Source organism: Heptranchias perlo, chromosome 33 (genome assembly GCF_035084215.1).
Source record: "Heptranchias perlo isolate sHepPer1 chromosome 33, sHepPer1.hap1, whole genome shotgun sequence".
Taxonomy (NCBI): domain Eukaryota; kingdom Metazoa; phylum Chordata; class Chondrichthyes; order Hexanchiformes; family Hexanchidae; genus Heptranchias; species Heptranchias perlo.
Genome location: NC_090357.1, coordinates 4,260,546 through 4,275,288, shown reverse-complemented (window position 1 = coordinate 4,275,288; position 14,743 = coordinate 4,260,546). Strand labels below are relative to the sequence as shown.

The following is a 14,743-nucleotide window of genomic DNA, read 5'->3' as shown; positions in this document are numbered from 1 at the left end:
ACCATTCCCACGCTTTTTCCCAATAGCTCTGCAATTTTTTCCCCTTCAAGTATTTATCCAATTCCCTTTTGAAAGTTACTCTTCAATCTGCTTCCATTACCCTTTCAGGCAGCGCATTCCAGATTGCAACAACTCCTGTAAAAAAAAATTCTCCTCATTTCCTCCCTGGATTTTTTGCCAATTATCTTAAATCTGTGTCCTATGGTTACCGACCCTCCTGCCAGTGGAAGCAGTTTCTCCTTATTTACTCTATCAAAACCGTTCATGATTTTGAACACCTCTATTAAATCTCCCCTTAACCTTCTCTGCTCCAAGGAGAACAACCCCAGCTTCTCCAGTCTCTGCACACAACTGAAGTCCCTCATCCCTGATGCCATTATAGTAAATCTCCTCTGCACTCTCTCCAAGGCCTTGACATCCATCCTAAAGTGCGGTGCCCAGAATTGGACACAAAACTCCAGCTGAGGCCTAACCAGTGATTTATGAAGGTTCAGCATAACATCCTTGCTTTTGTACTCAATGCCTCTATTTATAAAGCCAAAGAGTGTCCCAATTCAGTGTTGTTGAGACATGCCAACAAGAATCCAGACTGAAACTCTCCAGATGGGACATGTAGCAGATGGAGGATATTGGTAAGGTGCCATCTCAACTCGAACAGAATTTCACCTGCGGCCAGGGAAAGGCTTGGCACCATGAAGAATTTTGCAACTCTTTGATGATGTCATATTCTGCTGCAAAAGCTTTTCATCATTCAGTATCTCCAATTTTCAAGAAACTCAAACATGTGAAGGGTGATCTATTACCAGAAACGGGTAGGTAATTAGCTTTTTGATTTGCTTCCATCCCCTCAAAAATGTTCCAGTAGTAATGTCGTCTGATAATTGTTGGAAATTCAAGAAAGATGGGCTACAGTTTAGTAAAGACCAAGAACTATGTGTTTACAGTTAGAATCATGGAGTCATACAAAACAGGAGGTGGTAATTCGGCCCATCGTGCCTGTGCCGGCTCTGTAAAAGAGCTACCTAATTAGTCCCACTCCCCTGCTCTTTCCCTGCAGCCCTGCAAGTTTTTCCCCTTCAACTATTTATCCAATTCCCTTTTGAAAGTTACTATTGAATCTGCTTCCACCGCCCTTTCAGGAAGGACACTCCAGCTCGCTGCGTAAAACATTTCTCCTCATCTCCCCCCTGGCTTTTTGGGCAATTATCTTAGATGATTGGATACACGTTCTGTTAGATCCAGGATTCAAGACTAGGAATCAGATTCCTATGTCCAATTTTCAGGATATTGATGAAATCATTGAAAAAGATGGAGTAACTGTTTGTGCATTAATGATATCCCAGTGGTCCTCCAGATAACCCTAGATATCCTGTGCATACTCTCTAAATATGTGCATTGTCTACTTTACTAATTGTACCCATGACAGCTGCTGTGGCTGAATTAATCGCTAATTTTCATTGCATTGGTTGACAAAATGTCCAATGTGGTTCCTTTCCATAGTGTCTCGTTCTGCAATTTTCTGCCTTTACCCCAAAGGTGCCAACTTTTGCTTGGCTGCAGTTACACGGGCTCTGGCGGTCCCCCAGCGCCTGCCCCGAGTGTCCGTTCTTGACGTGTGAGCCGAGGGAGTGAGTGTCGACTCTCAACCGTGAAGGACATCGGAAGTGAGCTCAATGTGTCTCATACCCAACATGCACACACAGACACACGTGCACTTTTCAGCAAGAGTCAGTGGAAAGCGATGAGGAGCAGGAAATCTGACAGTTTTATCTCCTTCATAGCTCAGGGGTACCAGGGCCAACTGCAGTTAATTAATTGGTGCCCCAGTTGGGATTAGTTAACTCAGTGCAGACTGGGAATTGGACTTAGAATCTCCTACTCTGCAGGCCTAATACTACACTGGTTGTGCCTTTACCCTCTAATACTACACTGGTTGTGCCTTTACCCTCTAATACTACACTGGTTGTGCCTTTACCCTCTAATACTACACTGGTTGTGCCTTTACCCTCTAATACTACACTGGTTGTGCCTTTACCCTCTAATACTACACTGGTTGTGCCTTTACCCTCTAATACTACACTGGTTGTGCCTTTACCCTCTAATACCACACTGGTTGTGCCTTTACCTTCTAATACTACACTGGTTGTGCCTTTACCCTCTAATACTACTCTGGTTGTGCCTTTACCCTCTAATACTACACTGGTTGTGCCTTTACCCTCTAATACTACACTGGTTGTGCCTTTACCCTCTAATACTACACTGGTTGTGCCTTTACCCTCTAATACCACACTGGTTGTGCCTTTACCCTCTAATACTACACTGGTTGTGCCTTTACCCTCTAATACTACACTGGTTGTGCCTTTACCCTCTAATACTACACTGGTTGTGCCTTTACCCTGTAATACTACACTGGTTGTGACTTTACCCTCTAATACTACACTGGTTGTGCCTTTACCCTCTAATACTACACTGGTCGTGCCTTTACCCTCTAATACTACTCTGGTTGTGCCTTTACCCTCTAATACTACACTGGTTGTGCCTTTACCCTCTAATACCACACTGGTTGTGCCTTTACCCTCTAATACTACACTGGTTGTGCCTTTACCCTCTAATACCACACTGGTTGTGCCTTTACCCTCTAATACTACACTGGTTGTGCCTTTACCCTCTAATACTACACTGGTTGTGCCTTTACCCTCTAATACTACACTGGTTGTGCCTTTACCCTGTAATACTACACTGGTTGTGACTTTACCCTCTAATACTACACTGGTTGTGCCTTTACCCTCTAATACTACACTGGTCGTGCCTTTACCCTCTAATACTACTCTGGTTGTGCCTTTACCCTCTAATACTACACTGGTTGTGCCTTTACCCTCTAATACCACACTGGTTGTGCCTTTACCCTCTAATACTACACTGGTTGTGCCTTTACCCTCTAATACTACACTGGTTGTGCCTTTACCCTCTAATACCATACTGGTTGTGCCTTTACCCTCTAATACTACACTGGTTGTGCCTTTACCCTCTAATACCACACTGGTTGTGCCTTTACCCTCTAATACTACACTGGTTGTGCCTTTACCCTCTAATACTACACTGGTCGTGCCTTTACCCTCTAATACCACACTGGTTGTGCCTTTACCCTCTAATACCACACTGGTTGTGCCTTTACCCTCTAATACTACACTGGTTGTGCCTTTACCCTCTAATACTACACTGGTTGTGCCTTTACCCTCTAATACTACACTGGTCGTGCCTTAATTCTATGACATTGATCCAAAATGGATCCTTTTCTACGGTGCCCAATTGCAATGTCTACCCTCCAATGGACTTTGGGCGATGTCTAATAATGGGGAGGTCACAACATGACGGGGGTCACGGATTATTAAACAAAGGTTGGAAGCTGTATCTTTAAACGTCTGAGTGAAAGAAGTGCAGTCAAGACATGGAAAAAGGCAGCCACCTTGTTCTACGGACAGTAACAACAAAGCATGCCGGGTAGCATGTACCTCATGGGCTGGTGGAGGTACAGTAAGCTGAGGAGAACGCAGTGCAGAAGCAGAGAGCGGAGCATCAGGGCCTGTGCCGTATATGTCACTGTAGAACTTAAACACGTCAGCCAGCTTCATATACTCCTAAATGAGAGCAACGTAAGGCAAAGAGACAGAGATAAAAAGATTATGACAATGGATAGAGCACGGGCTTGCTGCTTGCAAATGTACAACACAAATACAAGGAAAAGAAATCTCAATCATTTTAAGCCAAGATAATTAAGAAGACATTATTGAGGCTGAAATGATGTCAGTTGCCAAATTGAAGATGGTTCTCTTTTTAATATGGAAATAGAAAGCAATTAAAATTACCCACAAGAAGAATTATGCTCTGGCAAAATTAATTTTTCCCTGGAAGTTTGACTTCATTCCTGAAGATGCTGACTTTTATTGGCACATGGGGATAGAATTTCTGCCCACCAATAGTCAATGGTGGCAAATCCAACCTCTGCTGGTTTCGTAGTTCCCAATCCCTCCAACAACAACTAGCATTTATACAGCACCTTTAACGTAGTAAAACGTCCCAAGGTGCTCCACAGGAGCGATTATCAAACTAAATTTGACACCGAGCCACATAAAGAAATATTAGGACAGGTGACCAAAAGCTTGGTTAAAGATGTAGGTTTTAAGGAGCGTCTTAAAGAAGGAGGGAGAGAGGTAGAGAGGTTCAGGGAGGGAATTCCAGAGCTTAGGGCCTAGGCAGCTGAAGGCACGGCCGCCAATGGTGGAGCGATTAAAACCGGGGATGCAGAAGAGGCCAGAATTGGAGGAGGGCAGAGACCTCGGAGGGATGTAGGGCTGGAGGAGATTACAGAGATAGGGAGGGGGGCGAGGGCCATGGGGGGATTTGAAAACATGGATGAGAATTTTAAAATGGAAGCCTTGCCTTTCCTAAGTGGGCATGCTTCACATGAGTCTGGAAAGTGGGTGACTGGAACAGCGGAAAGCGTCACAGTGAAAACCACTCAAGGGAAGGTCCCTGCTCCTGATTACTGCCCGTTGCTGCACAGGTGGGGAGGCTGGGTGAAGACAGGATCAGGCTCGGCTGCGATGCCCTCCACAGTGGAACAGCCAGCTTACAATTCCCCTGTTTACGCTTGCAGATGAAGAATGGCCTCATGAACGTGGTAACTCAGGACTTCTGGTCCCCATGGCGCCTCAGGCTAAGTTAGTGCCATCAGGAGAGAAAATAGACATTTTTCAAAAAAATGGATAATTCGGTTGGAAATACAGTTTAAAAAGGTTGTGCCTAATTGACTTGTAGATATTCCTTGATCAGGCTGGGCCACTTGATCAATAGATGTTTGTTAGGTAAAGGTATCAAGGGATGTGGAGGTGCGGATCAGCCATGATCTAATCGAATGGCAGAATAGGCTCGAGGGGCTGAATGGCCTACTCCTGTCCCCTATGCAACAGTTAATAAAAATGCCCCTATTTTTGTGGGAAATGGCTCAGCCCTGACACATAACACAGCTGCCAGTGTTAGTGTCTTATTTCTCATCCACTTTCAATTAATCCCCAAAGTAACAACGCAATTAATATTTAGTTCTATAATTAATGCAATTTTCCAAAAATCACACTGTGAGAGCTGTGTTGATTTCTTTGTTTCAGCTCCCACTGACCCAATCAGAATGAATTCCTGTGTTTACTGAGCAGCTGTTTGAGCAGATACAACACAAATGAGCTCTATATGTATATAAGCTGATGCCAGCTCCTCTTAAATTCAAGGTCCTTGTTAAGACTTGGCAAAGGAACATATGAGACAACAAGGCCTAAAGATGTCGTTCTTTTGTGTCATCATAGCTACAATTATGTGAAAGCAAGTTTTATTTTGGTCATCGTAGAGTGAGTGTCATCACAACCGTCCTTTTATAAAGAAATTTAGTTGCTACAAAGAATTATCAACAGTGATTTGAATTTACAAAGTGCCTGTTCATGGCATCATTAAGAGAATTGGTTTCGCAGTGTTACTGGCCTGTCACTGCAAAGCAGATAAATTTGCAGACTCGGTTAAAGTGGTGATACCTGAGAGGCTGGATGTCGTAATGTGATGCAACACTGACTTTTCACTATTAATGACCAGGGCTCGAATCTAACCCAGACTGGAGGGTTCGAGATCTTGCCTCCAGGAGCAGTTAACAGCTTCATGTGAAAGTAGTTTGGGTAATTTCAATCTGTTCCTATCAGGCATGAGCTCACAGTCACTGCCTCAAATTGGGCTCTTGATTGATAGTTTCACTCAGAGAGACCACAGAAAGGGCTGGTGTGGGAAACTGATACAATAGGGGCTCTCTTCTGGGGTTGGTGTGATGCCACATAGTTGATAAGACAATGTAGAGCGATCTTTACTCTGTATCTAACCCATTCTGTACCTGCCCTGGGAGTGTTTGATGGGACAGTGTAGAGGGAGCTTTACTCTGTATCTAACCCATGGTGTACCTGCCCTGGGAGTGTTTGATGGGACAGTGTAGAGGGAGCTTTACTCTGTATCTAACCAGTGCTGTACCTGCCCTGGGAGTGTTTGATGGGACAGTGTAGAGGGAGCTTTACTCTGTATCTAACCCATCCTGTACCTGCCCTGGGAGTATTGCAATAATAAATAATCCTATGTATTAAATTACAAAATTGTGGTTCAATATGAACTGATGTAATTGAGACACCTTTTAACATAACTCCACCATTATCCATCCAATGATATCAACAAGACCTACCCTCGATGAAATCATGATTGTACACGTGCAAATAAGTGAAATCCATTATATTGTGAATAATGGTTCAAGTGTCTTACTGGTGTTCCGCTACGAGGCTCTGCAATATGGGAGTATGAAACAACTTCTGTACAATGTACAACATACTCCAATCCAACCCTACAGATTATCCACTTTACTCGCCAGATTTACGATTTGCTTCCTGACCAAGATTGCCCGCTGAAAGTAGATTGGGGCACAAATTATGGGCAGTTTTGTGAGGTGGGATCCAGCCACTGAGAAGATTAAGTGAAGAGCTAAGTTCCAAACTGCCAACCATCACCAAGGTTGAGAAGAGTAGGAAAGAAGATGAGGTAAATCAGGAAGTGGTTGCCCCAAACTCAATTTCTGATGTACCTTCTCTAGGAATTAAAGATTAATCTCTTTGGTGCGGGCAAAACCCAGGAGAAAAATCAATCAATTATTGAATCAATCATTGGTCATTAAGAGTTGCTTTTTTCCATTTTCTTTGAACCTTTTCTTTTTGTTAGTTATAAAATTATTGGAGATTGGGAGGGTGGGGGGGGAGGCTATTTAGCTGTGTGGGAGGGGGAAACCATGTGATGAAACCTCCAGGAATAGGTCCAACCAGAGTTGGCGACCCTAATCTGCTGTGGTTGAGATCCCAGGCCCTCGAAATCAGAGGACAATGTTGAAACACATTGCACTATCCAGTCCGTTATGCAGTGATGCTTCTACTGACTATCAGTGTGTACATCGGAGCGAACACAGAGTACTCTTTTTAAAACAAACACGTAGCATGCAGTAACTATTAGTGCGGTTACCTCCTGCACCTTGGGGTACGATGGGGTGGAAGGAGAGGGGGATAGAGAGGCTGCGTTTCCTGGTAAGCAATGCTGGGGTTTAGGCTCCTCTAACATGTCGCTAGGCTCTGTGATATGAAGCACTTCCTGTTCAAAGGGTAAAGGGTGAAGTAGCGTAGCGATGAATGAATGAACACGGCATGTGTGTAACAAGCATAATTCAGAATATTCCACTAAAGGATGTTTCATTAGCTTTCGAGTTAGTTCATAGAATGTTCCTATTGATTCAATGCTACACTGCTAACTTTTTCACTGCCACCAACTCCCGCTGTTAATTCCTCTCCTCCCCCCCTGAAGGTGAGAACTCATGCTGGGGAATGTCTCTACAGACGCTGGCTGCCCTCCTGTACCACGTCCATCCTTCACGTGTGAGTGTCGGCGGGCTCCTCAACCATGAGGGGCCTCACAGTCCTCATCCAACATCTGCACGCAGACATTCAAGTTGGGGGGGGGGGAGGTAGGGGAGGGAGAAGCAACTCTTGCTGATTTAGCCCTTCCCAATCCTAGGGCGGCATAGGGCCAAATGTGGCCCTTCTACTGCTGCCTCAGAGGAGGCCAGCTCACTCGGGACAAACCAGAGATTGAATCTAGGACCTTCTGGCCTATTTATCTCAGTAGAACAGCGAGAGGTCCATGTGCCCATTGAGGAGGCTTCACCATACCTCAAACAGTATGGACTTACATTTCTGTTTGCAAGTTTTTGGTCTCAATGGTGCAGCACCTTGTGCATGGAACAGTTATTAAAAAGTAATCACCAAAAGTTCAGAGATAAACGTCACAATAACCAGAACCGATTTACTCTTTACCCAAAGAGCAGTTAGAAAGTGGAACTCGCTACCACATGGAGTAGTTGAGGCGAAGAGCGTAGATTCATTTAAGGAGAAGCTGGATAAACACATGAGGGAGAGAGGAATAGAAGGATATGCTGATAGGGTGAGATGAAGTAGGGAGGGAGGAGGCTCGTGTGGAGCATAAACACCGGCATAGACCAGTTGGGCCGAATGGCCTGTTTCTGTGCTGTACATTCTATGTAATTCTCTTGCTGCTCTGCCATCTTCCTGTGATGGGGATTTATAGAATCATAGAATCTTACAGCATGAGAGGCCATTCCACCCATTGCGCCTGTGCTGGCTCTTTGAAAGAATTATCCAAATTAACAGTTTAAATTAAGAAATTTTCCATAATTTTCTTGCAATTACTTAAAAGGAATGTTTTAAAGATTTGTTCTTCAACATGTTGCAGTTTAATTTCCTCTGTGAAGCACTTTATAAAGTATGAGCATTAAATTCCCTTGTGTCCATTGTATCACAGTCCCATTAATTTTGTAAGGAATCGCACAACACTAGGTTATAGTCCAACAGCTTTATTTGAAATCACAGCTTGTGATTTCAAATAAAACTGTTGGACTATAACCTGGTGTTGTGCGATTCCTTACATTTGTCCACCCCAGTCCATCACCGGCATTTCCACACCATTTATTTTGGACAGAATTATACATAAAAGACATTAAGTTCAGCATTACAGGAGGAAATTAAACACATTGATGATTTCATCGAAGATATTTATTCTGTGTTAAGTCGTCGTGCTTTTTGTTAAAAATATGCAACCAAAATGTGGTATTTACCAGCACTGAGAAAAGTGAAGAATTATTTTATAAGAACTTCATGAATTGAAGACGTGGAACCCTTTAATTACAAAAACAGCAACACTGCGAAATAGATATTTAAAGGGGCTGCCCTGTAATCATCTCACCAGTCCCAAGTGTGACTACTGTTATTTTTTAACATGTTGCACTTAGTGCCGTCAGCTCTGGGCGTGCAAGCCCTGTGCACTGGGTGGCAACACCAAAGTAAGCTTGCCAGATGTGCTGAGGTCAATGGCTGGGAAAACCTAGTTTAAAAAACCCTGGGAGGGGGGGTGTGAAACTAGTCTGGTCCATTAGCGCGGAAACGGGCGATAGCCAATCAGCAGCCTGTTTTGCACCGCTGACTTCAACGCAAAAGGAAGTCGGGCGCGGTGTGAAACGGGTGGCCGATTCGCTAACGCCTGTTTCTGCGATACTGGGGACGACCAGTTTCACCCCCTCCCGCCCCCGCCCCCCCCCCGCCGACGTATCCTCTTGACCCGGCGTTAGAGTAACACATAAACTGCTCCAGATTTCCCTTTCGCTCCCACTGAAATGAGTTTCAATGGGCTAAATCCCACCCCATTCCTTGTCATTGCACAGAAATCCCATTAAATAGCAATCCAACATACGAACCCCCCTTTCACTCATTTACTGTTTTCTATTGAGTTCCACTGGCCTTTCACATTCCCTTTTCTTCTTATCTTCTGAAACAAGTATACGTTTCTCCTGAACTACCGTAAGTATTTCTCGGCATGCGATTGCAATCCTGTGCAGGTATCGAAAAGGAGGTTCAGGGTTTAAGGAGGCACAGGGTTATGGGAGGATTTAGACTGTGTCCCCTGAAGGTGTAGATCTCAAATCTGAGGATCAAAGATCCACATTAAATATAGCGTACGGCTCTAATACTATTTTAGACTCAAAGCTGTCAGGAATTTGGCGCTTGCAAGCCAGAATTTCCTGGTGTGCCAAAGAGAGGGGCATCAAAGTTCACTTTGGGAAAAGTTCGAAAACTCCAAGCTTCTGATGTGAAGCTCCTGGGGTTGGAGGGAAGGGTGGGATGGAGGAGGGAAGGGTGGGATGGAGGAGGGAAGGGTGGGATGGAGGAGGAAAAATCACTCCGAACAATTGAAATAATTAAAGTGGTGCGAGCAGGAAGAATTTCAAAAAGGTCCAAAGTGGGCAACTGTTTAGTTCATTAAACGAGCCTTCTCATCACTGATCCAATCCTACTGCATGTTTACTTACATATCAACAGTCACTGCACCTCACGGGTAATTCACTGCGTGTGAAAGCACCTTGAGACGTTTTGACTTAAGAAGGCACTCTTAAAATGCACCTGCTCTTATTATCTAATATCCAGGTCCAACAGAAAGTATAACGTAGAGCAGTTCACCTCTTTTAATGCCGTAGAGCCTTTGGAAAAGGCTTTCCCACCAGTCACCATGAAATAACGCTTTTCCAAATTGGCCAGTTGGTCTTTTTCCTGGAAAGGAACATATTTACAAAATTGCAAATTAGGAAACGGGTCATTAAACGCCATGACGTTGAGCTCCAAGATGGAATTAGAAGGCGGCTTAAGCGTCACGTGTGTGTTATGAACCACAGCCAGCAGCAAGATATTGCTACGGTAAGGCAGAGCGGAACCACATGACCGCGGCAGGTCCTGCTCGTAGCCTGGGGCTGGGAGGATGCAGCACTCACCGTCCAGGCAGGTCTCTCCCCTCAGATCGCCCATCGTCCTGCTGGAAGTTACACACCAACAATGACGGACAGGAGAAGAGCCTCTGGTCCATCCAGCCTGTTCCACTCAGCACCTCGCCCCTCCACGCAGCTGACCTTTGACCCTGCGTCAGACCCTGCCTCCGAGAGACAGGTACTCAGTACCGAGGCGCACACAGACAGGGAATTCAATCTCGCGGGGTGGGGGGGGGGGGGTGGAGATTTAAGAAGCACACGAGCTGCACACCGCTGGGGGTGCTAACATCTGGGCAGCTGGGATTAAACCTCTGCCCTGTACCACAACTGTACATTACTCTTCAAATATAAATAGTTATTGTCGCAATCATGCCAGTTAAGAGGGGACTAGATAAACATTTAAAAAAGAAAAATGTTAAAGGGTGAAGGGAAAGAGTTCACAGGAAGAAGCATAGGAACAGGAGGAGGCCATTCAGCCCTTCGAGCCTGTTCTGCCATTCAATTAGATCATGGCTGATCTGTATCTTAACTCCATCCACCCGCCTTGGTTCCATAACCCTTAATCCCCTTACCTAACAAAAATCCATCAATCTCAGTTTTGAAATTTTCAATTGACCCCCAGCCTCAACAGCTTTTGGGGGAGAGAGTTCCAGATTTCCACTCTCCTTTGTGTGAAGAAGTGCTTCCTGACATCACTCCTGAATGGCCTGGCTTTAATACTAAGATTATGACCCCTTTTCTAGACTCCCCCACCAGAGGAAATAGTTTCTCTCTATCTACCCCGTCAAATCCTTTAGTGAACTTAAACACCTCAATTAGGTCACCTCTTACTCTTCTAAGCTCAAGGGAATACAAGCCTAGTCCGTGCAACCTGTCCTCATAATTTAACCCTTTTAGCCCCGGTATTATTCCGGAAAGAGTAGAGAAATGGCAGTAGCTTAGCACAGCAAACAATTAACAGCACAAGCACGATGGGCCAAATGGCCTCCATCTCAACTGAGATTTCCGTCATTCTAGATATCGGTACCTTCTGAAGCATTTGCACCATTGTGTTTTTCTCCCTGTTCAGCCTCTCGCACTCCTGAGCGGCCTGGTAGCGGATTTGATTTGCTTGGTTCTCTAAAGCAGAAACTTTGTCCTGTGGAATAAAGACAGACATGTTTGAGCACATAATCCAGGCTGACACTCCCAGTACACTACTGAGGGGGTGCTGCACTGTCGGAGGTGCCGTCTTTTGGATGAGATGTTAAACCGAAAGTCTGCTCTCTCAGGTGGACGTAAAAGATCCCACGGCACTATTTTGAAGAAGAGCAGGGGGAGTTCTCCCCGGTGTCCTGGGGCCAATATTTATCCCTCAACCAACATCACTCAAACAGATTATCTGGTCATTATCATATTGCTGTTTGTGGGATCTTGCTGTGCGCAAATTGGCTGCCATGTTTCCTACATTACAACAGTGACTGCACTTCAAAAAAGTACTTCATGGGCTGTCAAGCGCTTTGGGACGTCCTGAGGTTGTGAAAGGCGCTATATAAATGCAAGTTCTTTCCTTCTGTCAGTCTGGGCTGGATTCAAATCTGGGCTCCAGATGTTCACCGCCCAATGCTGCTGGCATGAAAGCGCGATTGAATTTGAAGGGGGTAAAGCAGGGTGTTGGGCCAAGGGTTGTACCTTTCTCCGCATCGTGCTGCGTTGGTATTCGGCTTTCTCCTGCTGCAGCTGCTGGCTGACGGTCTCTCGCTCCTCCTCCAAACGGCTCTCCCTCTCCAGCTGCTGAAACTCCAGGTCTTCAAATTGTTTGGCTTCAGATTCCAGAGCCTCTGCTTCCTAAGACAAGTCACGGAGCCATGAGATCCCGTCACTACCGCTAGTAAAACCAAGCCCGCTTCATCTGCTCCGACCTGGCAGAAAACCCTCGCCACTGATCTGGGTGCCATTTGTTTGGCCTACGATGTAAAGAGCTCAACTCTCCTGGAGTCTCGAACCCCTCAGAAACTAATGTAAATTATTTAGTTCAAAGGCGTCTAATGCTTCAACATAATCCTCAAAAAGCCTCCCGAGTATAAATGGTCACAGTACTTTGTTAAGCCATGTTAAAGCAAAGTTAATTGTGTTTTTAAAAGCAAGTGTTTAAAGCTTTCTGTTAAATTAGATTCCAGTGTGCTATATTACTTTTAATCAACTCGCCTTCAAAAAAAAAAGAAAATGCAACACTTATCCAATCATGCAAGATTCATTCCAAACTACTCCAAAACTTCCTGGGTTTTATATTTTTGCACTGATTACCGCAAATACCTTATTAAACGGATCTGATTCCAGGATTCCTAGTTGCCTTTTACAATGACATTAAGTACCTGGAATCAGCCAATGTGCAGGGACAGAGAGTTCACAAGATCCGTGGGGAGGGGGAAGCCAATGAGGTAAGAAAAAACTGACCCTTTTGAGGTGTTCCTGTAACTGCTCCCTCATTGACTCAGGGCAGTTATCAAGCTGGTTCTTCAACTCATTGTAATGCGATTGCAGTCTGTCTACTTCTCTTTTCTCACCATCAAGCTTTGCCCTTTCCTGAATTTGAAAACAAAACAAAAAAAAAAGAGAAAAAAAAAACACACTTCTCAAATCCACGCCATGCAGAAGCCTGAAGATTAGAACAGTGGTATAGCCAAAGAAGGTTGGAATGGAGAATTGGGACTGGGTTCGGGCGGAGGGGGGGGGGAACGGGGGTGCGGGGGGAGAGAAGAGGCCTGAGAATGGAAATCAGATTGATGCCATTTTGAGCCTATCATCGTTAGAAAGATTTTGCTTCTGCTCTTGACCTATTCCTATAAAGATTAGAATCATAATGGCAGGCTGCCATTCGGCCCATCATGCCTGTGCCGGCTCTTTGAAAGATTCTATCCAATTAGTCCCATCCCCCTGCTCTTTCCCCATAGCCCTGCAAATTTTTCCTTTTCAAGTATTTATCCAATTCCCTTTTGAAAGTTACTATTGAATCTGCTTCCACCGCCCTTTCAGGCAGCGCATTCCAGATCATAACAACTCGCTGCGTAAAAAAAAATTCTCCCCATCTCCCCCAGTTCTTTTGCCAATTACCTTAATTCTGTGTCCTCTGGTTACCGACCCTCCTGCCAGTGGAGACAGTTTCTCCTTATTTACTTTTTCAAAACCCCCTCATAATTTTGAACACCTCCATGAATCTCCCCGTAACCTTCTCAGGTCGAAGGAGAACAGTCCCAGCTTCTCTAGTCAGGAGAATTTCTACCTGGCATTTCTTTTTCAAAAACCTGGAGCATCTTTTTGAAAGAGTGTTTGGTAAAACGCTTTAGATACACACGAGTTGTCATACATTATTTGGAAACGCATCACCAGTGGTGTGGCATAAATTAATTCTAATGGCTCTTCTAACCCCTCAAAAAATTCATTGTGTGACGTATGTGGAGAGATCTGATGGAATGTTCGAATGAAATTCCTCATTTAAACAGCGGACAAAGGGATTTCATTCAAAGACGTTAACACATTTGTTACAAACTTCACACCATGTGATGTCAACCCACAAGTGTTTAAAATGAAGTACGTAGATGGAGATTTCGCATTCATCGAAACACCTCTTTTCATTCGGTGGATGTTGAGAGGGAAGGTTTGGTTTGCTTTATTCTATACTCTCAGTTGGGAATATTCTAGCTTTCCCGGTTATCACCATTTCCAGTTTTGCCGAAAACTTAACATCAAAACAGTAATCCAGCCTGGCATCTAGTTCAAGCCACTTTTGGTTCCTACTCCAAACTCATTTTCTTCTACACTTCACTGAGTAACAAATTGGTTCAATGCCCTTTTAAAGGCTGCGACTAACCCAGGATCCATTGACTACCTCCCCTCACCCATACCTCGAAAGACACAACATCTGAGGGGGAGGAGGGGGGGGTTGGAGAGGAATTTTTCCAGATTTTTGTTCCCCCCTTTTTATGGCCCTGGATTTCTTTTTCTAGTTTCTTGCTTCTCCCAGGGGATCACGCGGTGCGGAGGGGGCAGGAATTGTCTAGTTATGATGCTCCAGACATAGTGAGTCTGGGGCAGGCCCATTGGAACAGCTGTTCTTTCCCTGCCCGACACTTTCGTATGTTTGTAACACTACAAGGCAAAAGCATTTTTTAATCACAGGGTGGGATGCAGCCATCCTTCTGATTCCACCCTCCCCTAAAGATGCTGACCTGTAGTTCCATACACTGCCCTTCTACATGTCTGAGCTATTGGGCAGCAGATGACTGGATAATGAACAGGAGCGGGGATTCCTTGCAT

General features: G+C 44.7%; 1 protein-coding gene across 14 annotated transcripts in view; it reads right to left on the bottom strand.

The window, feature by feature from the left end:
• phldb1b (pleckstrin homology-like domain, family B, member 1b) overlaps positions 1-14,743 on the bottom strand; it is a 283,632-nt gene that overhangs the window by 54,127 nt on the left and 214,762 nt on the right. For 10 of the 14 annotated variants that reach the window (XM_067970865.1, XM_067970876.1, XM_067970863.1 and 7 more), the window contains 5 exons: positions 12,884-13,012; positions 12,119-12,274; positions 11,475-11,585; positions 10,146-10,235; positions 3,513-3,638 (listed from right to left, as the gene is read on the bottom strand). In XM_067970865.1, coding sequence (XP_067826966.1) covers positions 3,513-3,638; positions 10,146-10,235; positions 11,475-11,585; positions 12,119-12,274; positions 12,884-13,012 — 612 coding nt within the window. The remainder of the gene's footprint in view (positions 1-3,512; positions 3,639-10,145; positions 10,236-11,474; positions 11,586-12,118; positions 12,275-12,883; positions 13,013-14,743) is intronic. The other 4 variants (XM_067970871.1, XM_067970872.1, XM_067970867.1 and 1 more) reach the window with 3 other exon arrangements.